The sequence below is a fragment of the Triticum dicoccoides genome, chromosome 3B, assembly GCF_002162155.2.
Source record: "Triticum dicoccoides isolate Atlit2015 ecotype Zavitan chromosome 3B, WEW_v2.0, whole genome shotgun sequence".
In the NCBI taxonomy this organism is placed as follows: domain Eukaryota; kingdom Viridiplantae; phylum Streptophyta; class Magnoliopsida; order Poales; family Poaceae; genus Triticum; species Triticum dicoccoides.
Genome location: NC_041385.1, coordinates 728407206 through 728434622, shown reverse-complemented (window position 1 = coordinate 728434622; position 27417 = coordinate 728407206). Strand labels below are relative to the sequence as shown.

Genomic DNA, 27417 nt, shown 5'->3' with positions numbered 1-27417 from the left:
AGGTTACCCCGGATAATTAAGATCATGAAAGCACAAGTGCTCCCTAGGTAGTTTTGGCAATTGATGTCAACATATCTCTTGTTGGACTAACACTTTTATCTAGTATGTTTCAGATAAGTTCAACAATGGAGTGGCATGGACTAAAAGATGTGGGAACTCCTTCAAGATGCTAAGGACAAAGGATTGGCTCAAGCTTCAAGCTCAAGACTCTTCATTTTACATTTTAGTGATCCAAGATCACATTGAGTCAATAGGAAAAGCCAATACTATCAAGAAGGGATGAGGTGTTGCTTAATGAGTTTCTTGCTCCACAGTGCTTAGTGATATGCTCCAAAACCCTCAACTACTTTCCCACTTCCACACATATGTCCTAAACCTAAAGTCAAAATCGGTCACACCAATTATTTCTATCCGGCGCCACCAAGTTCACATGTCATAGCCACTGCCACAAACCCTAGGCAAATCGGTCTCACCGATAGGGATCTCGGTCTCACCAAGATGGGACTGTAATCTCTCTGTTTCCCTTCGTAACGTTTCGTTCTAACCGAAGTGAGCGATCGGTCCCACCGAGATTGCAATGTAAACTCCCTGTTTCCCTTTCGTAACATTTCGGTCTCACCGAAGTGAGCGAATCGGTCCCACCAAGTTTACCTGACCAACTCTCTGGAAAGCTTATTACCAAAATCGGTCTCACCGAGTTTATGTAATCGGTCTTACTGAGATTACGTTATGCCCTAACCCTAACCATATCGGTCCTACCGAGTTGCATATCGGTCCCACCGAAAATCTTAACTGTCACTAGATTTGCTGAATCGGTTCGACCGAGTTTATCAATTCGGTCCCACCGAGTTTGGCAAGTTGTGTGTAACGGTTAGATTTTGTGTGGAGGCTATATATACCCCTCCACCTCCTCTTCATTCGTGGAGAGAGCCATCAGAACGAACCTACACTTCCAGCATCCTATTTCTGAGAGAGAACTACCTACCATATGAATCTTGATCTCTAGCCTTCCCAAGTTTCTTTCCACTCAAATCTTCTTTCCACCAGATCCAAATCCCATGAGAGAGAGTTCAGTGTTGGGGAGACTATCATTTGAAGCACAAGAGCAAGGAGTTCATCATCAACGCACCATTTGTTACTTCTTGGAGAGTGGTGTCTCCTAGATTGGCTAGGTGTCACTTGGGAGCCTCTGACAAGATTGTGGAGTTGAACCAAGGAGTTTGTAAGGGCAAGGAGATCGCCTACTTCGTGAAGATCTACCTCTAGTGAGGCAAGTCCTTCGTGGGCGACGGCCATGGTGGGATAGACAAGGTTGCTTCTTCGTGGACCCTTCGTGGGTGGAGCCCTCCGTGGACTCGCGCAACCGTTACCCTTCGTGGGTTGAAGTCTCCATCAACGTGGATGTACGATAGCACCACCTATCGGAACCACGCCAAAAACATCCGTGTCTCCAATTGCATTTGAATCCTCCAAAACCCTTCCCTTTACATTCTTGTAAGTTGCATGCTTTACTTTCTGCTGCTCATATACTCTCTGCATGCTTGCTTGCTATATGTTGTGAATGTTAAACTTGTGCCTAAACTCCACTTAAACTCAAAGAAGTTAAAAACTGCAACTTTGGTACTTAGTGTCTAATCACCCCCCCCCCCTCTAGACACCTCTTCTCAAGGTCCTACAAGTGGTATCAGAGCATTGGTCTCCATTGCCTTGGTTTAATCACCATTGGAGGAAGATGGATGAGTCTACTTTGGGGAGTCTTAGACATAGAGTGCCTATTCTTGATGGAGAGTATTTTCATGAGTGGAAAAATGAGATGCTTGTAATTTTCAATCAATATCATTCGAACAAGTACATTGCTAGCCCTTGTGCACCACATGTTGATCCTATGCATCCTACTCTTGATGAGTCAATTGACATGATTAGGAATCTTAGTACTGTTAATCTTATCACTAGAGGCTTGCCTAGAAACTTGATTATAAACTTGCCTACTCTTGAGTGTGCCTACACTATATAGAAATTTCTTGAGGAACGCTTTCCAAATTATTCCTTGAAAAATCTAGATGAAATTCTCCATAAGTCTATTACCTTGAGTAAGATGAATACTAGTGATCCTATGTTTCGTGATCGTCTATTTGAACTTACATACCTTATGCGTGCCAAAGGAGATATTGGAATTATTAGTGATATTATTTTTGAAGCTATAAAAATTCATAAGCAAGATCATTGTCAAGCTCACTCTAATGAATTACCCTCTCTAGGATTTGATCCACCACATGACGATGTTGAACATGGATACTATGAGGAGGAGGAGGATAGTGACTTCGATCTTGATGATGCAATGAGACACTTTGGTCTTATGGAAAATCTTCGGGGTTATATGTCAGGAGGAAAGGAATGGGTTCTTGATAGTGGATGTACCAATCACATGACCGGAGATAAAGACATGTTTCGTGAGCTTGCTGAAAATGATAGTCCTCGAAAGTATGTCACTTTCGGTGACAACTCAAAGGGTAAGGTGGTTGGCCTCGGTAAGGTGGCCATCTCACATGATAGCTCCATTGAGAATGTTATGCTCATTGAATCTCTTGGTTACAACTTACTTTCAGTATCTAGACTTGCTGATTTCGGTTTCAATGTCCTATTTACTGAAGTAGATTGCCAAGTGTTTCATCGAGACAATCATAAAATGGTCTTTACCGGTATACGTAGAGGTGATCTATACATTGTTGATTTCACTAAAAAGGCTCAACCTAAAACTTGCTTCATTGCTAAATCCTCAAAAGGTTGGTTATAGCATAGACGACTAGGTCATGTTGGTATGCGAAACCTTGACAAGCTTATTAAAGGGAATCATATCCTTGGTGTTAACGATGTCATATTTGATAAGGATAGACTTTGCAGTGCTTGTCAAGCAGGTAAACAGGTTGGAGGAAGGCATCCCGTGAAGAACATCATGACCACGAGGAGGCCACTCGAGCTACTTCACATGGATCTCTTTGGTCCCAACTCTTACAAGAGTCTCGGTGGAAATTCTTTTGTTCTAGTTATAGTTGATGATTTTTCAAGATTTACGTGGGTGTTGTTTCTCAATGATAAATCGCAGGTCCAAAAGATCTTCAAAAACTTCGCTAGGAAGGCCCAAAATCAATTTGAAGTGAAGATCAAGAAGGTTCGCAGCGACAACGGAATGGAGTTCAAGAACGTAAATGTGGACACCTTTCTTGACAAAGAAGGGATTTCACATGAGTTCTCGGCTACGTACACCCCTCAACAAAATGGAGTTGTTGAGAGGAAGAACTGGATGCTCATCGAAATGGCGAGAACGATGCTTGATGAGTACAAGACACCGAAGCACTTTTGGGCAGAAGCGGTTGAGACAGCTTGTCATGCAACAAATCGCTTGTATCTTCACAAGCTACTCGGCAAGACGGCATACGAGCTCCTCACCGGTAACAAACCCCAAGTTGGATACTTTCGAGTATTCGACTCAAAGTGCTACATTCTTGATAAGCATCGTCGTTCTAAATTTGCTCCTAAGTCTCATGAAGGTTTCCTACTAGGTTATGGCTCAAACTCTCACACTTACCGTGTCTACAACAATTTCACCCGAAAGGTTGAAGAGACGGTAGATGTGAAGTTTGATGAATCTAACGGCTCGCAAGTAGAGAAATTGCCAATTGATGTAGGAGACAAAGATCCTTCGGAAGCAATCCAAGACTTGTCTATTGGCAAGGTTCGTCCAACGGAGGTGAAGGAGAGTACCTCGTCCGTCCAAGTGGAAGCTTCTACTTCACGACAAGGTGAACCAAGAGTTGATACGGAAGCATCCACAAGTGGAACACACCAAGATGAAGAAAACTAGGAAGTGCATCAAGATGAACGTCAACAACCTCCTTCTCCACCACGACAAGAGAACAACAACGCCAACAATGAAGAAGGCCAAGAAGAAGAACAAGATGAAAAAGAAGTTCAACCAAGAACCAAGCAAAAGCTTTCACGAGTTCGAGCAAGAATTGATAAAGACCATCCCGTCGAGCCAATCTACAATGATATTCAAACCGGGAGAATCACTCGCTCTAAAACTCGTTTAGCTAACTTTTGCAAAAACTATTCTTTCATCTCTAGCATTGAACCTATGAAGGTCGAAGAAGCACTGGAAGATCCGGATTGGATAAATGCTATGCATGAAGAGCTACACAACTTTGAGAGGAACCAAGTTTGGACATTGGTTGAGAAGCCCGACAACAACCATAACATCATCGGTACCAAATGGGTGTTTCGCAACAAGCAAGATGAAGATGGACAAGTAGTTCGCAACAAAGCACGTCTCGTCACCCAAGGCTACACACAAGTCGAAGGTATGGACTATGGTGAGACTTACGCTCCCGTTGCTAGACTTGAGTCCATTCGCATCTTACTTGCCTATGCTAATCATCATGATATCACCTTGTACCAAATGGACATTAAAAGTGCTTTTCTAAATGGTGAAATAGAGGAGGAAGTTTATGTTAAGCAACTTCCCAGCTTTGTCAATCCTAAGAAACCAAATCATGTTTACAAACTTCACAAAGCCCTTTATGGTCTTAAACAAGCTCCTAGAGCGTGGTATAAATGCTTGACCAAGTTCCTCATTGAAAAAGGCTTTGAAATTGGGAAAATTGATTCAACACTTTTTACTAAAAGGGTTAATGGAGAACTATTTGTGTGCCAAATCTATGTTGATGATATTATATGTGGTTCAACTAACCCTCATTTTAGTGAAAAGTTTTGGAAGCTTATGTTGGAGAATTTTGAGATGTCTATGATGAGTGAACTCAAATTCTTTCTTGGGTTGCAAATCAAGCAAACTAAGGAAGATACTTTTGTTTCTCAAACGAAGTACACCAAGGACTTATTCAAGAAGTTCAATATGCAAGAATGCAAAGGTATGTCTACACCCATGCCTACTAGTGGACATCTTGACTTGACCAAAGATGGTGAACCCATTGATCAAAAGGTTTATCGCTCTATGATTGGTTCATTGTTATATCTATGTGCTTCACGTCCCGATATCATGCTAAGAGTGTGCATGTGTGCACGATATAGAGCTTCTCCTAAAGAATGTCATCTGAATGTCGTGAAAAGGATAGTGAGATACTTAATCCATACACCAAATTTTGGCATTTGGTATCCCAAGAGGGCCTCTTCCGATCTTGTTGGCTATTCTAACTCGGACTATGCCGGAGACAAGGTTGATAGAAAGTCCACTTCGGGTACTTGTCAATTTCTTGGTAGATCTCTTGTGTCTTGGTCCTCCAAGAAACAAAACTCGGTATCCTTATCCACCGCCGAAGCGGAATACATTGCCGCTGGTTCATGTTGTGCTCAATTACTTTGGATGACCCAAACTCTTAAAGATTATGGGATATATGTGAAACATGTTCCACTGCTTTGTGATAATGAAAGTGCTATCAGAATTGGTCATAATCCCGTACAACATTCTCGAACTAAACATATTGAAGTTCTTCATCATTTGATTCGAGATCATGTTGCTAAGGGTGACATTGATCTTAAGCATGTTCGCACCAAAAAGCAATTAGCGGATATATTCACCAAACCTCTTGATGAGAAAGTGTTTTGCAGGTTGAGAGGAGAATTGAACATCATTGATGCTTCAAACTTGGAGTAGAAACTCCATTGGATACATGCAAGACATGAGCTTATGACTAATCCTTGATTTTTTTTCTCTTATGATGAAAATCTTATGTCTTGGATATATTTGTATCTTGCATGTTATCTAACTCATGTAGGTACTTGGTTGAATCAAATTCCATGAGATTGTAACCTACTCATATCTTGAGCAATCTCTACATCACCAAGTCTCTACACAATGGTGGTTTAAGACAAGGAAGCACGAAACCTTTCAAACATATCCTTTGACAAACTCTATGTTGAGCTTCATGATTCTCATCTTTGGATACACAAGTGCTCTTCCTTGCAAGAACTAACCCACGTAGGTAGATGGACTCAAATTCCAAGTGGTGCTCCCAACTCTTGATGAGCTACATCAACCTTGAGCAACCCACATAAGTTCAACTACATATTCAACACCATCAACCAAGGTATGTTATTCCATCTTAGAGAAGCTTTACTCCAAGTCATGAGCTAAAGTAACTCAATAAGATGGGAATACATCAAGATGCTTAAACGAAAAATGGCAACCCCATTTTGAGCTTAAATGATGAGTATGACCTATGATCAAGTGATCTCACTTGACTCCTAAGTCAATATACTCTAACATAGGTGACTTTGTCGCCGACCATCTCTAGATGTAGTTCTCTTGTGTCCTTTTCTATGTTTTTGCATTTGTCTCATGCATATTTGTTTCCCCTTTCAAAAAAAACTTCATCTAGATTTCTTTCTGTTTGCTCTGCATTTTCTTCATCCAATTCATTGCATATCATTCAGTAAATTCCTTGTAAATCTTTGTGAGATCCTACTAGTCTAGTGAGCTGAGGTGACAAGCGTTTTCTCTGCGATGAACTCGGTTTCACCGACTTGTTGTTTTCGGTCCAACCGAATCTTTTCGGTACAACCGAAGCATCACTCGGTGCCACCGATTTCGCAACAGGAAAAATAGTTTGCCACTTATTTTGTGTTTCTTCTGATCCAGCTCCACTCAATGAATCTTGTCCTCTACAAGCATCACATTTTTATCAGTGCTTTGTGTTGTGACTCAAGGATCAAACCCTTCTTGGAAATTGATGTCAAAGGGGGAGAGAGAGATCACATCAAAGCTTATCACTTAGATAGATCACATCAGAGAAGGATAGTATCACCTCCTCAGGGGGAGAAAGAGATCTCCAGGGGGAGAGAATACTCAAGTAGAAAGTATTTCTCAAGGATCCCAGATGCTTGGTGTTCAAGAGGAGAGATGCCACATGTCTTATTGAGGGGAAAAGACATGTTCATATGTGCTTATTTGCATTAATTTGCATTAGCTCTGTTCATTTATATCTTTTAGTTCTGATTTTCTGTTCCCTATCTTCTCCTAGTATCCCATGCTAGATTCAGGGGGATCAAGACATCTAAGGGAAAGAAATCATTTAAATTCATTGCATATCTTTACTCTTAGGGACATGTCTAATCCAATGTGGTACTTAGTACTCACTCTCTACATGTCATCCCAGTCTTGGTATTGTTGTGGTTTCTTCTGTTTGCTCTGGCTAGTAGATGTACCTGTGTTATCTAACCTTGTTTACGCAGGTTCATTCCATCCTAAGCCAACTCAAGACTACAAGGTAAGTATATGCATCACAATCATGTGTATGAGGAATTCTTGCTGATGTACATACTGTTTGCAAGAAGGACTCATGGGCATGAAGGTATTTTCTTTAATATTCTTTGCTCTGATGCATATGGCAAAGATACATGTAACACTTTGCCTACTCTGTCATGGTTATGCTCTCACATGCGTCTATATTCCATATTCACATGATTGCATACATGTAGGGGGAGCCTATGCTTGTTACATGTCTTTCCAAAGCTTTACTTGCTACTCTTTATATCTTTATCTAAAGCTTTGATGTATGTTGTCATCAATTACAAAAAAGGGGGAGATTGAAAGCACAAGTGCTCCCTAGGTGGTTTTGGTAATTGATGTCAACATATCTCTTGTTGGACTAACACTTTTATCTAGTATGTTTCAGATAAGTTCAACAATGGAGTGGCATGGACTAAAAGATGTGGGAACTCCTTCAAGATGCTAAGGACAAAGGATTGGCTCAATCTTCAAGCTCAAGACTCTTCATTTTACATTTTAGTGATCCAAGATCACATTGAGTCTATAGGAAAAGCCAATACTATCAAGAAGGGATGAGGTGTTGCTTAATGAGTTTCTTGCTCCACAGTGCTTAGTGATATGCTCCAAAACCCTCAACTACTTTCCCACTTCCACACATATGTCCTAAACCTAAAGTCAAAATCGGTCACACCAATTCTTTCTATCCGGCGCCACCGAGTTCAAATGTCATAGCCACTGCCACAAACCCTAGGCAAATCGGTCTCACCGATAGGGATCTCGGTCTCACCGAGATGGGATTGTAATCTCTCTATTTCCCTTCGTAACGTTTCGGTCTAACCAAAGTGAGCGATCGGTCCCACCGAGATTGCAATGTAAACTCCCTGTTTCCCTTTTGTAACATTTCGGTCTCACCGAAGTGAGCGAATCGGTCCCACCGAGTTTACCTGACCAACTCTCTGAAAAGCTTATTACCAAAATCGGTCTCACCGAGTTTGTGTAATCGGTCTTACCGAGATTATGTTATGCCCTAACCCTAACCATATCGGTCCTACCGAGTTGCATATCGGTCCCACCGAAAATCCTAACGGTCACTAGATTTGCTGAATCGGACCGATCGAGTTTATCAATTCGGTCCCACTGAGTTTGGCAAGTTGTGTGTAACGGTTAGATTTTGTGTGGAGGCTATATATACCCCTCCACCTCCTCTTCATTCATGGAGAGAGCCATCAGAACGAACCTACACTTCCAGCATCCTATTTCTGAGAGAGAACTACCTACTCATGTGTTGAGGCCAAGATATTCCATTCCTACCATATGAATCTTGATCTCTAGCCTTCCCAAGTTGCTTTCCACTCAAATCTTATTTCCACCAGATCCAAATCCCATGAGAGAGAGTTGAGTGTTGGGGAGACTATCATTTGAAGCACAAGAGCAAGGAGTTCATCATCAACGCACCATTTGTTACTTCTTGGAGAGTGGTGTCTCCTAGATTGGCTAGGTGTCACTTGGGAGCCTCCGACAAGATTGTGGAGTTGAACCAAGGAGTTTGTAAGGGCAAGGAGATTGCCTACTTCGTGAAGATCTACCGCTAGTGAGGCAAGTACTTCATGGGCAACGGCCATGGTGGGATAGACAAGGTTGCTTCTTCGTGGACCCTTCGTGGGTGGAGCCCTCCGTGGACTCGCGCAACCGTTACCCTTCGTGGGTTGAAGTCTCCATCAACTTGGATGTACGATAGCACCACCTATCGGAACCACGCCAAAAACATCCGTGTCTCCAATTGCGTTTGAATTCTCCAAAACCCTTCCCTTTACATTCTTGCAAGTTGCATGCTTTACTTTCCGCTACTCATATACTCTTTGCATGCTTGCTTGCTATATGTTGTGAATGTTAAACTTGTGCCTAAACTCCACTTAAACCTAAAGAAGTTAAAAACTGCAACTTTGGTACTTAGTGTCTATTCACCCTCCCCCTCTAGACACCTCTTCTCAAGGTCCTACAGATCAGCATAACGCGGAGGTCACGAAGCTGTGAGATCAGATAGCTCAGGCCAAGGAGGACTTGGCGGCTGAGGAAACCAGGATGGCTGAGGAGCGGGCCGCTTTGGATGCTCAGGCACAGCGGATTCAGGCAGAAAATGACCGGCTCATGCTGGATCAGAACGCTTCAAATGACGTGTTGAGGAGGAGGCATGGGTCTCGTTTGCGACCGGTTTATAAAGCAATGAATCTCTTTAACACGCCAGGAGCGGGAACCAGTAACCTGGCAGTGGTAAACCAGGTTGAGGCACCTGGGACAGGAGCGCCGGGTCAGCCACGAACGACGGACCTGCCATGACAGAACCATGACCCGCCTCAGTACATGCCAACACCACCGGGTCACTTTTCTACCCCTTTGGATAACATGATCGTTGTGGCGTCACGATTGGCAGCTATTCCAATAGAAGGCGAGTCTCTAGCAACGGTTGAGATGCGGCGGGCCAGTGAGCTCCTTCAAACGGCTTTGGTTCAGCAGCAGGCTTATTCGTATAGTCGAGACCTCATTCAACCCCTCGCCCAAGCCGGAGTTACAGGAGGCACATTGATGAACCGGCTATGTCAAGCAGTGCGCGGAACCGTGACCCCCCTCAAGGGCCTAACCCGGCGGGCGGTGGTGCAAATTCTCAGGACGTGGTGGATCATGGTAGAGCACGTCGAGAAGCCGAGTTAGCAGCATAGTATGCGGACCATTAGCTTACTCCGGTTCGTCCAACGACTTCAGTGGAACCCGGTGGTGCTTTCAGTTCTTGGGGGGTGCCGTGTCTCACCCCGGCTCTAGGCAATGTGTGGCTGCCCAAGGACTTCAAGGGTCCTCGTAAAGTGCCCAATTACACTGCTGACTTACCCCCCGAGTCATGGGTCGAAAGCTATGAGATGGAGATGGAGATGCTGGATGTGGATGATGTGGCATGTGCTAAATACTTCACCATGATGTTGGAAGGAACAACTCGCACTTGGTTGAAAACGTTTGCCAGCTAATTCCATTGGGTCATGGGCCGAGTTAAAGGCCCGGTTTATCCTGAATTTCAAGGACACGTGCAAGCAGCCCATGTCAATTGTGGATTTAGTCACTTGTGTCCAAGAAGAAGGTGAATCAACAACCCATTGGGTGCGCCGGGTTTCGGAAATCTTGAATTCATCGGACCGCATCAATGCCGATTCAGCAGTCTTGACGTTGGAGGGCAATTGGCGGTTCAAGCCTCTGAAGCTGAAGTTGGGATGGCTCAAGCGTCACTACAATGACATGGGAACGCTTATGGCAGCTCTGGTTAAGTCTGCCAACTCTGATAGTACCAAGGAGCCCGAGTCTGACGATGAAAAGTCGGGGAAGGGAAAAAAGAGCGGCAACACCAAAGGGCAGCAGTATAACCCGGTGGGCCATGGAAACAATGGTAAGCGTAAAGAGGATAATAATTTAGATTTTGTGGCTAACACCAACGTGCGGGATAATGGTCAGCGTCGTAAGGGTAAACCGCCCCCACGGAGTGGAGGATCAAGTGTCAATCTTGAGCGCCTGTTAAACCAGCCTTGCCCAAGGCATGGAACGCGAGAAAGGCCAGCTATGCACCTCTGGAAGGATTGCTTTATTATGCGGGAGTTCAAAAACTCGGATCTTTTCCGATATGATCAGGGACCATTCGTTGGTTCAGGAATAGTGTCTCATGGGCCGGGTTATGGTGGAGGCAGTTCTGGCTCAGGATTTCAACGTAATCAAAGCGGACATGGCAATCAAGGCAGCCGGGGCAACCAGGGTGGTTATAATCATCAGGAGAATCAGCAGCAACAACAATCAGGTTACCAGAGCAACCCTAAGCAGTTGAATAGTGGGCAGTATCATGTTTTCACTACTAGCCTGTGCAAGCGCAATCAGAAGCTTCATAAAAGGGCAGTGAACTCTGTTGAACCGGCGGTGCCCCGCTACTTGCGTTGGTCTGAACAGCCTATTGTGTGGAGTCGAGAGGATCATCCGCCCCGGGTTGATAATCCGGGTCATCTGGCGTTGGTGGTGGCGCCTCGGGTTGGAGGGTATAAGTTCACCAAGGTGCTCATGGATGGGAGGACCAGTATCAACATCATGTATTATGAAACCTTCTGTCGCATGGGATTGACAGATAAAAATCTCAAACCGTCAAACATCGTTTTCCATGGTGTGGTGCCTAGTAAATCGGCATATCCAGTTGGTAAGATAGCTCTGGAGGATGCTTTTGAAGATGATCATGATTCAAGATCAGAGACATTGACTTTTGAAGTGGTGAAAATCAAGAGCCCATACCATGCCCTGTTTGGACGGTCGGCTTATGCTAAGTTCATGGCAAGGCCCTGTTATGTTTATCTGCAGCTCAAGATGCCGGGTCATAAGGGGACCATCGCGGTACATGGGAGCCATACGATCGCTTTGGAATGTGAAGAAGGTGATGCGGCCTATGCTGAGTCGGTTTGTGCAACAAAGGAGTTGAAGTTCTACAAGGACAATGTTGATCCGGCGGATATGACTTCCTTGAAAAAACCAACTACAGAGCATCATCTGGCCTTGAAGTTTAAATCGGCTGATGAGACTAAGCTGGTTGATTTTGTTCCCGGCGATTCATCCAAGCAGTTTAGCATCAGCGCTAACCTGGATCCGAAATAGGAAAGCGCGCTCATCGACTTCATCCATGAGAACCGGGACATCTTTGCATGGAAACCTTCTGACATGCCAGGTGTACCGAGGGAACTCGCTGGGCACACTCTTAATGTCGATCCCAAGTTTAAACCGGTCAAGCAGTTTCTTCGTCGATTCAATGAAGAAAGACGCAAGGCCATCGGTGAGGAGGTAGCCCGGCTCTTGGCAGCAGGGTTTATTGTGGAGGTTTTTCACCCTGAGTGGTTAGCTAACCCGGTGCTAGTACTTAAGAAGAGCGGCACTTGGCGTATGTGTGTGGATTACTCAGATTTGAATAAGGCTTGTCCAGCTGATCCCTTTGCTCTCCCCTCGTATTAATAAAATTATTGATGCTACGGCGGGTTGTGAGCGTTTGAGCTTTCTGGATGCTTATTCTGGTTATCATCAGATCAAAATGGCAGTTAAGGACCAGGAGAAGACAGCATTTATAACTCCTTTTGGAGGCTTCTACTATGTATCTATGCCTTTTGGGCTCAAGAGTGCCCAGACGACTTATCAACGATGTGTGCAGAATTGTCTTCATAATCAGATTGGGTGCAATGTTCATGCTTATGTGGATGATATCTTGGTGAAGTCCAGAAAAGAGGAGAAGTTAATAGATGATTTGAATGAAACTTTTGATAATCTCCGGGTTCATAAGATGATGCTTAATCCAGCCAAGTGCATTTTTGGTGTACCAGCAAGCAAGCTCTTGGATTTTCTGGTGGCTAACAGGGGCATTGAAGCTAATCCGAAAAAGATCAAAGCTATTACGTCTCTGGCTAAACCAGCGTGTATCAACGATGTTCAACATCTGGCGGGTCGTATTGCAGCGCTAAGCCGGTTTATCAGCCAGTTGGAAGAGAAGGCTATCCCTCTATATCAGATGATGAAAAAGACAGACAACTTCATCTGGAGTGATGCTGCTAATGTGGCGTTTAAGGATTTGAAGAAGCAGTTAGCCGAGCCACCTATCCTTGCTGCTCCGGTTGATAAAGAGCCGCTGTTGTTATATGTAGCTGCCAATGCCCGGGCTCTTAGTGTGGCCATTGTGGTAGAGCGCAAGGAGGCTGGGAAGGAGTATCCGGTTCAACGGTCGGTTTATTATATCAGTGAGGTGCTTATTGAGTCCAAACAGAGGTACCCACATTGGCAGAAACTGGTGTATGGGGTTTTTATGGCCAGCCGGAAGCTTAAGCAGTATTTCCAGGGTCATCCCATCACTGTGGTCAGTTCTGCCCCTTTGGGAGACATAATTCAAAACAGAGAAGCAACTGGCCGGGTTGCCAAGTGGGCCATTGAGCTTGGGCCTCACGGGTTAAAATATATGCCTCGTACGGCCATCAAGTCCCAAGCGCTCATGGACTTCATCAATGACTGGACAGAGTTGCAGGCATCGGAGGATAAACCAGATAACACATACTGGATTATTCACTTCAACGGGTCTAGACAATTGGAGGGCTCAGGGGCTGGAGGGGTTCTTACTTCCCCTCGAGGTGACAAATTTTGTTATGTTCTTCGCTTGATGTTTCCTTATACTAACAATGCAGATGAGTATGAGGCCTTGCTACACGGTCTTTGGGTGGCTAAGGAAATGAACTTAATCCGGGTATGATGCTTTGGGGACTCCGATTTAGTGGCTCATCAAGTCTCTGGTACTTGGGATTCCAAGGATCCACTCATGGCGGCTTATCGGCTTGAGGTGGATGTTATTGTTGGTCACTTCAAGGGTTACCAGGTCGAGCACATTGATCAGCACAAGAATGAAGCGGTGGACGCTTTAAGCCGACTGGGGTCTCAGCGTAAACCGGTGCCGCCCAATGTCTTTCTTGACGTTTTGCATAACTCGTTGGTCAAACTACCGACGGAGGAGGATCTGGCTGTTCCTGACCCGGAGGCTCAATTGGTGGCGGTTCTTCATGCTATCCCTGATTGGATGGTGCATACCTGGCGTATATGACCAGGGGCGAGTTACCCGAGGACAGAGTTTTGGCCAGGCAGATAATCCGGCGGTCCAAGTCCATGACTATTATCAATGGCGAGTTACATCACTGCAGTGTCTCGGGGGCATTCCAGCGCTGCATTTCTCCTGAAGAAGGTTGTGAGATTTTGCGTGAAATCCACGAAGGGGATTGTGGTCATCATGCCGGTTCAAAATCCTTGGTAGCTAAAGCTTTTCGTCACGACTTCTATTGGCTGACGGCTCATGCTGATGCTGAAGACTTGGTGAAAAACTGTGATGGCTGTCAGAAGTTCTCACGCCGAGCTCATGTTCTGGCTCAAGAATTGAGGATGATTCCAATCACTTGGCCGTTTGCAACTTGGGGGCTGGATATGGTTGGGCCCTTTAAGAGGTCCAAGGATAAGAAGACCCACCTTCTAGTGGCGGTTGATAAGTTCACTAAGGGGGTAGAGGCGGAGCCAGTCAGCAAGTGTGGTGCAGCCACGGCGGTTCAATTCATGAAGAATGTGATTTTCCGTTTTGGTTTTCCACACAACATCACAACATATAATGGCACGAATCTCTCCAAAGGTGCTATGGAAGACTTTTGTCAACGTGAGCACATCCGGCTTGATGTGTCATCCGTGGCTCACCCCCAGTCTAATGGTCAAGCTGAGAGAGATAATCAAGAGATCCTGAAAGGCATCAAGCCCCGGATTATGGTTCCTTTGCAGAGGACGTCGGGTTGTTGGGTGGAAGAGTTGCCTTCCGAATTGTGGAGCATTAATACCACCACCAATAGATCTACGGGTTATACACCTTTCTTCATGGTGTACGGAGCAAAAGCAGTTCTTCCCAATGACATTCGCCATGACTCGCCTCGGGTGGCAGCTTATGTTGAAGCGGACAACGAACAAGCATGCCAAGACGCATTGGAACTGTTAGATGAAAAACGGGACATAGCGACAGCTCGTTCAGCGATTTATCAGCAAGATCTGCGGTGTTATCATAGCCGCCGGGTTAAAACCAGAGCTTTTCAAGAAGGCGACTTAGTGCTCCGGCTTATCCAGGATCGGATCGATATGCACAAGTTATCCCCACCTTGGGAAGGACCCTTTGTGGTCAGCAAGAATATGAACAACGGGTCATACTACCTTATCGATGTTCGAGAGCACAAAGACTCACGCAAATCGAAGGAGGAGACCCGCCGGTCGTGGCATATTGCTCATCTTCGGCCTTACTACACCTGAGCCACAGGCTCCTATTATGTACATATTCTTGACAATGTATATATTATGATCAATATAATAAATTGGCATCCCTGCTAAAGCGAGGCCTCTGCCGTTCTTCCTTAAAAAGTTTTTTGGTTACATGGGCGCTTCTGTTTGTAAAGCAAAGTTCTGATTGTCTATTAATCCAGCTTATAAAGCCACAAAAAAACTTGGGGGCTTCATACCCAAAAACATAAGGAGCCAAAGAGAGTTTGTTGCAAAGCACAACTCAAACATAGGCGCCCATTGAGCACAGCTCAAAATATTACTCGGAGGCTCTTTGCTTCTACAAGAACAAAGAGTCTATAACCTTGTAATAGGCTATAAAAGGCAAGCTTGGAAGCCAGGTGTATTCACCTAAAACCCCGGGTTATCCTGCCGTTTTTAAGTAAGTCACTCCACCCATGTAATCCTCGTAAGACCCGTCGAACGTTTGACAAGTCAATCTTATAAAGACCATGAACTTGTCATAGTTAAAATGACGATTGGTTAATGAGAGGTCCATCTTATAAGGCTTCATAAAATGGTTTAACTCAATGGCTTGGAATCCCATGAAAAGCCTCGTCTTTTTGCATGTTTTCTTCTCAAATCTTTCTTTTAGCAGTTTATTTTGATGAGGTTCATGTTCAAACCGGTGTTTACTGACCCGGTTTGGTTTTTGAGTTGCCAAGTACAAAATTACAAGATGACCGGTGTCAATTGACCCGGCTTGACTTTCAACTATAAGTTGTCAGTGCACGATAGTTTATAATCCGGTGTTTGATGACCCGGTCTGGCTTCGACTACAAGTCGCCAGTATGATATACGGATAATCCGGTGTTTACTACAACCCGGCACGGTTTCATTATAAATCGGCAAACATGGGGGGAGTTATCAGTACTCAAAATTTGGGTTATCACCCTTATTACAATAAGTTGGTAAACCAACGATGTGATTCAATGTCACAAGTATGATATATTTCATATTTTCTTAAAAGTACAGCCTTGGTTATAAACCCTGGTTTTATGTTGGGTGTTATGACCCGTCCGACGATAAACCACCAGGACACTTTAAACTTGTTGCATGCAGAAACATGATTAAATAAAGCTGCTGAGGATCATAAGCAGACATAGCATAATCATGACGGATTAACAGTATTATGCAAAGTGAATATGCACGATGGCATAGCAGACCAAGTGTTTTACTAGCCTATTACAAGGCGCTTTGATGCCCCAAAAGGGTAATTGTTTATCACATGGATTGCAGTGTGCAGAAGCTAAATTGGCCTCGGGATATGATTCGTCACTAGGCTGACTTGAAGGCTGTGGATCATCCTGCGTCGGTTCATCCTCCTTCTCTCCACCCAGTGGCTGGAAGTCAATGGTTGCCCAGTCAATCCCAGTTAAGGCTTGGAAGACAGCTTCATCACTTATAAGGGTGGACAGTTCAACATCAAGGGCGTAGGTATGCTTACGGATTGGCGGGATAAGATTTCGCACATCATAAGTCGGTGCATTAACCCGTTTGTTGTTGGCATCATAAATCGCCTGGTAAAATGACAAATCAGTGTCTTCAGCCAGTTTGCTTGCCAGTGGACGCATTTCGCTCGTCAGGGCCCTGAGGTCATCATTATCAAAATCTGACCCATCCTCTTTTTTGGCCTGGATAGCCGTTTCCAATATCTTCCGGATCAAGGTCAGATATCCATGCCTTGGCCCAAGTCAATGCAGTAAGAGCACTAGCCCTAGCAGCTGATTTCTTCAATTCCTCAAGCCCGGCAGGCATCATAGATAATTTTTCCAATGTTTCCTTGATTAAAGTTGGGGGCAGTTTATTATGTGAAGCTATGCAGATGACCCGTTGAACGCCAGTATATAATTGCTCTATTAGTGTATAAGCAGCCTTCAGTTTTTTGCGCATATCTGAGCCAAGATGAGTAACACAGCTACATGCAATGGTCAAAATATTAGTAAACCGGTAGTTTCATGGATGTTGCTTATTTAAAGCTTATGAAGAGGATATTTACCGAAGACAACAGTGGTCATAGCATTGATTTGTCGTTTCAAGCCAGTCAGTTCTTCTACTACTGGGTTAAGGGCTGCCTCAGCGTCCTTCGCCCGCTTTAGCGGAGTTGCTTTTTCAGCATCCCATCCTGCCCATTCGCCTTTAAAGTTGTCCTTCAGTTGTTCCATGGTTGTTAAAGCGCTGGTCAACTCTTCTTTAGCCTTGGAAGTTTCTGCTTGCTGGGATTTGATATTTTCTTGAAGGTCGGCGATTTGAGATTCCTTTTTGCTCAGATCAGCCTAGAAGAGACATTTAATAAGTTGGTAGTGCATATTTGAAGTCCCAAGCACATAACAAGTTATACACTTGGCACTTGGGGGCTAATGCATATTGCTTCCTATCAACTATCATTTTAAGTCCCAAGCACATAACAAGTTATACACTTGGCACTTGGGGGCTAATGCATATTTGCTCAAATCAAGGTATAAACTGGTCTCTGGGGGCTACGCAAGCAAAATTAAATATTGTTCTGCTACAAGTCCCAGTTCACATTAATATTATGAACCGGCCCTTGGGGGCTACTGGAATTGATAGTCTAAGCCGGTCATAAGGAAAGACAACTTATGCAGAGTGAGTGATATTTACCTGATACCGCTCCATCATCAGGCCTACTAAACTGGCTTCATAGTCGCGGCTTGTGTACAGGCGGTTTAAGAATCCAGAATGAATGTCTTGGGCGTTGAGGTGGACATAGCTTGATAAATATGTTTTCCACTTACCCTTGTCCATAGCAGAAAATTCTTCCTTGACACTATGCTTTGATAAAGCGATAGGATTGCCAGGGGAGGTATAACCAAGGCCAGTAACAACAACATCATCATTAGCACCTTTAGCTGGGCTTGGCGGATCATCAGCATGAGCCGATGGATCAATATCCATGTGTTCAGCTTCAGTTGCTTGATCCGGCAATGACGGGCCATCAGGAATACTGTCAGCATCTAGGTGTGAAGGTTCAGGAGTCTTTTCCGTTTCATCCTGATTGGGGTCTTCAGCCGGTTTATTCGCTTTAGCCTTCTTTCTGGCTCTGGATTTGGCCCTGGAAAACAATAAGTGTGCATCAGAACAATGCAAGGATAAAAAATATAAAGGTTTGACGGGTTAGCAAAATCTGCTCACCCAGGAACCGTTTTAAGGGTTGGAAGCTTCGTCCCTGTGGAGTCGCCAGAAGATGAATGGGAGGTTTCCTGGTAATTCGAGTCAGACGGATTAAGAGTATATCGGAAATAACCCACCCTGGGACAAGGTGTATCAGAAGTACAAGAGACCTCTTGGCGGCATTTACGAACCAAAGAGTTCGGTAAACCGGAGGAAGTAACCACTTGGCCGCTATGCTGGGTTGTGCGGCGAGCTTCATGCTGCTGCGTCTTCAAAAGAAAGTGCGGATCCAAATAAGCTAGAGCGTGTGAAAATCTTACTTTCTGGACTGCTTGACGGGTTTTTGATGTTGGCAGAGGATCTGAGTCAGAAGAAAGAATAATTACCTCTACGTCACCAGCACGGCTAGCCTCCGCATCATCCTGATAATGATCATTGTCAATGAGGTGTATGAAAAAAGAACCAAGAGAGTCAAGTTCTACCTCTGACTCCGGGTCATTGAGCTCTTCATCATTAGGCAGGTCAGGGGACTCGGCGGTTTTCTTCTTCGCAGGTTTCTTTGTAACTTTGGTCTTAGCGTGAGGTGTTTTCGCCGGTTTATCCTGCGACTTTGCCAGTTTATCATGCGGTTTCCTCTTCCAGAATGGATCATCACCCTGCAAAGATGGACAACAAGTTATAAAGAAATATTTAAGAGGGTCGGATTAAGACAAGAATGATGCAATTCTTACAGCTGGCAGTTTATTGGAAACACGGAAAGGACTGAGCCCTGTCTTGCTGCACTCATATACCGGTTCATCCAGCATCTTCTTGACAGATTCAGTAATCTCCTCGTCAGTTAGCTGAATATCAACATGCCGCTGAGGATCTTTGACATTTCCTGTGTACTCGCACATTAAACCGGGGCGACGGCTTAAGGGCAAGATACTCCAAGAGACCCAATAGCGGACAAAGTCGATGTTGGTTAAACCATTCGCCATAAAGGCTCGGAGCTTTGAAAGTTGTGGTGCATACTTAGCTCTTTCCTTTGCTGTGAGTCGTTGGGGAACTGGATGTGTATAGGTAAGCCGGTGAGCTCGATAATCCGACAGAGGATTCTCGTCAGCTGGAGCTATGTTTTGACAGTAAAACCAAGTTTGATTCTAGTCTTTTGGGTGGCTATGATGCTTGGCGTGAGGGAAGTTGACATCTTTCCTTTTCTGAATTGAAACTCTGCCAAGTTCAGTGTTGGGCCCATCCGAAAATTCAGTACGGTGGTTTAAGTAGAAGAAATCTCTAAATAACTCAATAGTATGTTCTTCTTGCAGATAAGCCTCACAAAATAGTTGAAAATTGCAAATATTGGACACGAAGTTCGGTCCAATATCTTGAGGGCGGATTTGGAAGCTAGCAAGCACGTCACGGAAGAATTTTGATCCGGGAGGGCTAAATCCTCGACTCAGATGATCAGCAAACACAATCACCTCTCCATCCTTGGGCTCGGGAGGATTTTCTGGACCGGGGACCCTCCAGTGGATGATTTCTTTACTCGCTAAAGTGTTGGTTGCAACACACCCATTCAGTTACTCTTCCATAACCCGGGAAGGAACCCAGTTGCAAGCATAAAATTGTTTGGCCATTTGTTAAACAAGACCTGAAGGAACATTGGTGCCGTTTTAAGAAATCATGATCAATTGCTAAAAGTAAAGGTGCAGGAAGTATAAAAGCGTGAAAGAGTTATAAACCGGAGATGTACATTATCAGCTTGTAGAGATAAGCAGTTGGCGGTTTAAGAGGGGACTAATGGTACCTGGCGGGTTATGATTTAAAAGTTAAACCACCCGCGCAGATGTCAATTTTGAGATCTATGAGTGAAAAAACTGCTAAGTGTTGCACAAACAAGTTTTACAGATTGATGCTATAATTTCGGATCTACCGCAGTTCAAAAAAGGGAGAAAATTCTGAAACCCTAAGTTGTGACAGCGGAACAGTTAAGGTCCAGATGGGATCTTCTACCAAAAAAGAGATGATGTGATGAGGAAAAATGGATTATGGTTATGGCCGCGTAGGGAAAATGGCAAGTTTCTATCAAGTATTCATGCGACGGCAAAGAACAAGTGAAGAACACTGATGAACATCGTTGGATAGAAACCCTAATGACAAATCTAGGGTGGAAGGAAAGAGGACTTGCCGGTGTCACGGGAGCAGGGGAGAGGTGCCGCGATCCTCTGGTAAGCTCAGGGTGATGCAGCGGCCAGAGTTGAGGTCGAGCACGAAGACGCGGCGGCGGCGGCTGAGCTTGAACGCTAGGACGACAGGAGGAGGAAGAAGAAGTGAAGAGGCACGAGGGGGAAAGGTAAAAATGACCCTCGGTGTTATTTATAAGGTGAAGGGATAAGCGACAGGCGCGAGAGTCGAGGAGCCCAAAAGAATGGATATGTGACAGAGTTGTCGCCTCGATTTTCGTAAGCTCATTAATAAAGGGGGAGGTATGTACTTTTTTAATAAGCAGGTGACGTCATGGCGGTTTACTATAATCTTGGAAGATGACGTCATGGCGGATTACAAGGTTCACGCGAAGGTGTTGAAGAAGGAATTTTCCTAAGTGTTGAAGATTGACATGAACAGGTTCAAATCAATCTGGGGCCTAATGTTGGAGATATAACTACTGAGTATAAACCGCACAGATGGGGCCGGGTTATACCCGTAATGAGTTATCCATATTGAAGCACATGAAGACAAGGAGTATGGCGCTTTACTATAAAGATTTAGAGGCCCAGGGCCCAAAAGCGGATTAGGGCCCATAGACATAAACCGCCATATGATGTGTAACTTGTGTTGTAAGGTAGGAAAGAGTAGAAACCGAGCCGGACACGTGTATGAGCCGGCCGGGATTCTGTAAACCGCCGGGCGTCAACCTGTGTATATAAAGGGACGACCCGACGACGGTTCAAGGATAAGAAACAAAAACTCGAGAGCCAGGCAAAGCGGATTCACTCCCTGGTCATCGAAACCCCCATCAATTCCAGCACAACTGGATTGTAGGCTTTTACCTTCACCGCAAGGGGCCGTACCAGTATAAACTCACAGTATCCTTTGTCCGGTTTAACCCCTTTAAGCTAATCTCGTTGTGATGGTTCCACGACTAAGTCCTCACACTAGGACATCTGACGTGACAATTCGATGACAAGTGGGTTGGGGAGTAATGAAGGGGATGGGGAGAAACCGCAGCACCGCTGAGGGGGGAAATGGCCACTCGTGGGAGACTAGGAACAGAAGTCGTGCGCGGCGTGCAGGCGCGACGACAGTTCCACCGCACGCGCTGACTCGCAACCGGTCTCGTCCGAGGGAGAAACGGCGTGCGGGCAAACTGAGAACACACCACACACCGGCCTTGTCCTACGTGGAACACAAAAACGGTCTCACCGTGTCAAGATTCGTGCAAATTTGAATGGACGGCGATTCAAGCGTGTGGGCGAGTTGCAATAGTACCACCCGTGTGGCCGTTAGTATTATAAAAAATATTAGAATGACAGACACGAACCGACGCTGTGTTTTCTCCTGGCCAGGGAGGCGAAACGGTAAGGCTTAGTTTGGTAGCAAAGTATTTTTAAAACTGTGGTACTCCCTCCGTCCGGGTTTATTGGGCCCGAGAGCCATAGATGGTTGTACCATTTTATTAGGCCCGTACATTAATTACCTTGCTTTATTACCTGAAATCTCTCCCACGCATGCATCATTGCAATGGAGCCGACGCAGGAACCTTGCCGATTGGGCATGCATGCAGGCTGCATGCGCACGCCGGCCGCTGCATGCTCTGCTTTGGTTAATGGGGCAATTTAATAGGGCAGTTAGAGAGCAAATTAAGCAGATTTATTTCCTAAATCTCAACATGCGTGTATCTCCTTGGTCTTTGTGTTGTGGCTTAAGGGCCCAATAAACCCGGACGGAGGGAGTAATTGAAAACCGGAGTATTCTTCTCGGTGGGCATTGAATACTACAGTTTTTTAAAACAATGTTTTTCTCAGTTTTACATGTGTTTGGTTGGTGCTGTTTTACCAAAGTTTTGACCAAGTATTTTAGTGTGGATGATTGATTGACTGAGAGTAATTAGCGGCTGCAAACGGCGGCTGGCTGCATGCAACTGCCATGCACACATCCGCCGGACCTAGATGCTAGGAACTGTAGGCTACCCCTGATGCACCTACATGCTTGGGCTGCTGGCATTGAAGGTTTCAAATAGCCCACCTATATATATTCCGCTTGATTCGCTCATGGCGCTGCAGAGAAAAGACGGGACTTGCACGGGACGCCGGCTAGAAGAAAGAACCTGAGAGACCTACTACTCGTAAATAGGATGGGATTGGCTAGAACCAGGGGTTTCCATATAACAGAAAGAGGGAAAATAGGATCGGATCGCAGCTGGTATTCTTATCTCGACATAGACGACAAGGTCAACTGCGATCTCCCGACGATTTCTCTCCGTTCTGTTTTTAAAAAAGAGGTCGGGACCTCTTTTCCAGAAATCGCAAAAATACCATGGTTTTTGGCATATTGTGGTTTACAAAACTTCGGTTTTTTCTGATGCCAAACGCAGCAAAGTATTCAAAACCATGGTTTTTTTTCAGAAACCACAGTATTATCAGAAAACTTTGAAAAAACTTTGCTGCCAAGCGCAGCCTAACTTACTCCAGAACCCAAAAGGAAAAACAAAAAAGGTACTCCACAACCCAAAAGGCGCACGGGTCGGTGGGACCCGGCATCTGTCCCGATTCCCCGCGTGCAAATCACGCACACGCGGCCCACGAGGCGACAGACGGACGGGCGGCCCGCCAATCGGACGCGCGGAGCCACGCGGCCCACACACGCAGGCTTGGAGGAAGGGGAAGGGATCGCGGACGCGAGGGCCCGTTATCAAATCCGGCTCTGAGCAGCCGCCCTATAAGATCCGCCGAGTCCGCCTGCTCCCGGCGGCACACCCCGAGCAAACCTCAGCCGCGATCGCCGGACTTTCCTCGTTCGTTCGCGGCGACGCTGCTGCAGATCAATCCCACGCCGCGCGAGAGGCCGAGGAGATGTCGACGCCGGGCGGGGAGGAGGACAAGAAGCCGGCGAGCGCAGGCGGCGAAGGCGCCGGCGCCCACATCAACCTCAAGGTCAAGGGCCAGGTCTGTTCCCCCGTTCCTTCCTTCTCTGCCTGCCTCCCCTGTGCTCTTATTCAGATTGCCCTAGTCGCGATGGCCGTGTGCCCCTGGGTGTCCATGGTGTGGCTTGTGACATAGATGGCGGAATCGTGTCGATTTGAGTGGGATAGGCGTGTTGTGTGGCCGCTGTTGTCCTAGAAATTCGTTGTTGGTATGATATGCGCTATCGCCCGGCCGTGGTGTCGCGGGCGTACTGTGTACATGTAGTGGATTGACAAGCCTGCGTGATGTTAAGATTGAACTGTGGAGAAGGAGAAATCTGCACTAGCGCTAGTTGTTTGATGCTGAATTTCTGTTGGAAGTAAACAATGGGGCAACAGTAGCAAGATGAAACACTAGAACCCAACACCTGAATTGTTTTGAATATTTTGCAATAAGATGTGTTTTCTGTGCAGGCATTTTGTCTGCTCAACAGTGTCTTTTGTCAGGTAGTTACGTTTTGTGCAACCATTGTATGCTGTTGTCAGTGAGCTCCTTGTGCATGCTAAATTGTTCATACAATTTTGTTATGCAAGGACAGTGAATGTTTTTTTCTGGTTTCATATGGACAATTGTAGTGCCAGTTAACTTCTTGTATCAAATGAAGGTGGCTGAATCCAGTTTCTGGTGGCAAAAACTCTCAACATAGAATTTAGTATGTTATTGCTCACTGTTGATAATATGCAGTTGTGAAGTGACTGCCAGAAGGAACACTTGTCTGCACCAAATAGTTAGCCAAAATTTCATATTAAACTTCTTTATTCTGTTAGTATAATGCCAATACATGTCCAAACAAAAAAAATTGAGGTTGTATGGTTTGAAAAATTGTCTTAACAATATGGTTGCTAATTTAAGGAGGACAGTGTGAGCCTTTTTTTTCTGGTTTATTATTAGGACAACTGTAGTGTTGCTGAACATCTTTTATCAAATAAAGGTGATTGAGTCCAGTCTCTGGTGGCAAAATTTGTAGTGCTAGTGAACTTCTTTTATCAAATGGAGGTGATTGAATGCACCTTCTGGTGGCAAAAAGTCTCAACAAAGAATTTAGTATGTTAGTAGTCACTGTGGTAATCTACAGTTGTGAAGTGACTGCCTGAACGGACACTTATCTGCACCAAATAGTTAGGCAAATGTTTCATTTGAAACATCTTTATTCTGTTAGTATAATGTCAATAGATGGATGCTGGTAGTGATCAGTTGGTAAAGCTTTCCAGACCAATTTTTTTGAAGTTGTTTGGTTTGAAAATTTGTCTTGACAATATGCTTGCTAGTTTAAGGACAGTGTGAGGCTTCTGTTTTTTTCTTGTTAAATTAGGACAACTGTAGTGTTGCTGAACATCTTTTATCAAATGAAGGTGATTGAATCCAAATTGTCAACAGTGAGAATTGGTCACTGTTGGTAATGTGTACTCCCTCCGTCCCAAATTAAGTGACTCAACTTTGTACTTGCTTTAGTACAAACTTGAGACACTTATTTTGAGACGGAGGGAGTAGTTGTGAAGTGGCTACCAGGAAGGGAACACTTTCAGACCAAATAGCTAGGCAAAAGTTTTGTTTTAAGCATCTCTATTCAGTTACTATTTAAGTATAATATCCAAGGCACAACATTACCAGTTTATAGACATATTTTAGTTACTTCAAGTTGGCAAAGCCATCAAAACCAAATAATGGGGTGGTTTGATTTGAAGAATTGTCTTAACAATATGCTTGTAGTGTATTTGTTTATTTTGTGGTACTTCTGTTTAGTGAACAAAGCATCAGATATTTATTTTGTGTGAAATACAAAAGCATCGGATTCCATTTTCATCCTTGGTTTCATCTTACAAGTTTTTTTTACAATTGTTGTACTGCTCTAATTTATCAACATGTTGTCATAACATCTTTCAAAATTCAGAAAAGGTAGTGCTCTAATTGCTTGATATTGATTAGAAGCACCTCATGGTAAAAACAGACTACATAAAGTGACTAAACTGAAAGAATGCACTGATTTATGCAAGTATGCCCTCATGGTTGTTGATTTCAGTAGTTGTAGTAGGATGATGTTGTGTTTTACTCATCATTGTATATTTAATAATTTCCTTACTCCATTGGTGCCTTGTCTCACCTTTCTGATCCCTTGTGTGTAGGATGGCAATGAGGTGTTCTTTCGCATCAAGAGATCTACCCAGCTGAAGAAGCTGATGAATGCCTACTGCGACCGCCAGTCTGTTGATATGAAAGCTATCGCGTTCCTGTTTGACGGCCGCAGGCTCCGAGCCGAGCAGACCCCTGATGAGGTATGTGCGGTCACCTTTACAATTCCTCAACCAATAACCCACCTTCTGGTTTCTGAATCTTCTTTTATTGTCACTCTTTCAGCTCGAGATGGAAGATGGCGACGAGATCGACGCCATGCTTCACCAGACCGGAGGCCGCCTCCCTCCAAGCGCCTAGAAGAAGCCGTTGAAAGTCTTGCTCCTTGTCGGTCTACCTGATCCATCATTAGAGAGCACATGAATGAATGAAAGTCTAAAAAGAACTTGTGAGGCTCTGGCCCCATGCCATAGCTGAAGGACATTAGGGGAGCTTTTGTTTAGTGCCGTTTGGGTACTTTGGCCTGTCATGACTCGTTTATCCAACCCTTAATATATCCACCTATCCAGTACTGTCTTTTTAGTACTCCCAATGATTTGAGATTGTTTTAGTTACTCGAAGCTTTCTGTGTGTTTGGTTTCGCTTTGCTTTGCCGACAGTCCGTTCTGTCCCGTGTACGTTGGGCACACGGTGTTGGGGAGGACTAGTTTTGTGTTGCCGCTGCATGGGTATTCGAGCGATTACTGTTGAGATTTCCTAACATGAGCCTGCTGCTTTGACTGGATTATCTTATTGCTCTTAGTATAAGCCTGCTGCTGTTGTTAGGCTGAACGGGCTATTGGAATATTTCGGCTTTGTAGCTCAGTGCTACCGTTTAGTCAGTATTGTACCTACAGCGAAGGGTTGTTTTCCTCAGGTGCCTTGCTTGGTTTCAAAAGAAAATTTGTAATGTGTTTTAGACACAAGCAACAAGGTCGCCTATGACATGATTTTATAGTACTAACTCATGTTTGCTAAACATGTCCTCTTTGTTTTTGGAGAATTTTGGTCTTTCCTGTTGTTTGCCGAAAGCGTATGCTTTCGGGTGAATATATGTACTTGGGGTGGACAGTAAGCTGAAAAAAAAGTAATTCTCTTATTTGTTTACTAGAACTAGAATTGTTGAATGTTTCATCTGCGTGTAAAGTTTCATGATTGAATGACATTCATGGGAAAAGCTTTAAAATGTTCCCCAAAAATATATTTTTTTGAAGCATCATTTTCTGTTTTGCCTATAGCACTTTGCATGCATGTGAAACTCTACATCGTTTGCCAAAAAGAATTATGTATATGATACAAAATGTTATCCCGTAAATGTATGTTTTTTGACGCCTGAGGTGCTAACAAAAGTAAATGATCAGGCATGTTTTATGCTTTTGGGGAAACCACTTCTTTATTTAAAAATTTGTTGGCATGGGATGGGATTTTCTTAGTAGCTGTCCGAGTGTACACGAAGCGCGCACGCGTGTTAGATTTTTATACTGTTGTTCCTCCACATGAACCCATTATTATGGGGACTAGTTGCAGATCCACCTTAATTCATTTGAAGAAAAGAGGTTATCCGTGTCTCGAATTTGCAGCTGAATTTCAAGACCATGAAAATCATCTACTGTAATTAACTATGCTTCCTAATTTTGAATCTTATTGAGGTGTTTAATTTTGGATTTAATTCATAATTTTCATCAGGTCATCTATTTATCAACAAGTCAGTTGAGGTATTCAATTTGGTTTTGATTCACGATTTTGATTGAGTCAACGATTTCCCAAATTAATCGGCAGCAACCAACCAATAGAAACACATCAACTTCGTACACTCTTTCACTATTAAAA

The 27417-nt window shown here is 44.4% G+C and overlaps 1 protein-coding gene across 1 annotated transcript; it reads left to right on the top strand.

Annotated features, from left to right (window-relative positions):
* The first annotated feature begins 23241 nt into the window (after window positions 1-23241).
* Window positions 23242-26143, top strand: LOC119278125 (small ubiquitin-related modifier 1). Its single transcript, XM_037559484.1, has 3 exons — window positions 23242-23460; window positions 25602-25751; window positions 25834-26143. Exons 1-3 carry the CDS (start codon window positions 23368-23370, stop codon window positions 25906-25908), a joined length of 318 nt encoding a protein of 105 aa, XP_037415381.1. The 5' UTR covers window positions 23242-23367; the 3' UTR covers window positions 25909-26143.
* The last annotated feature ends 1274 nt before the right edge of the window (window positions 26144-27417 follow it).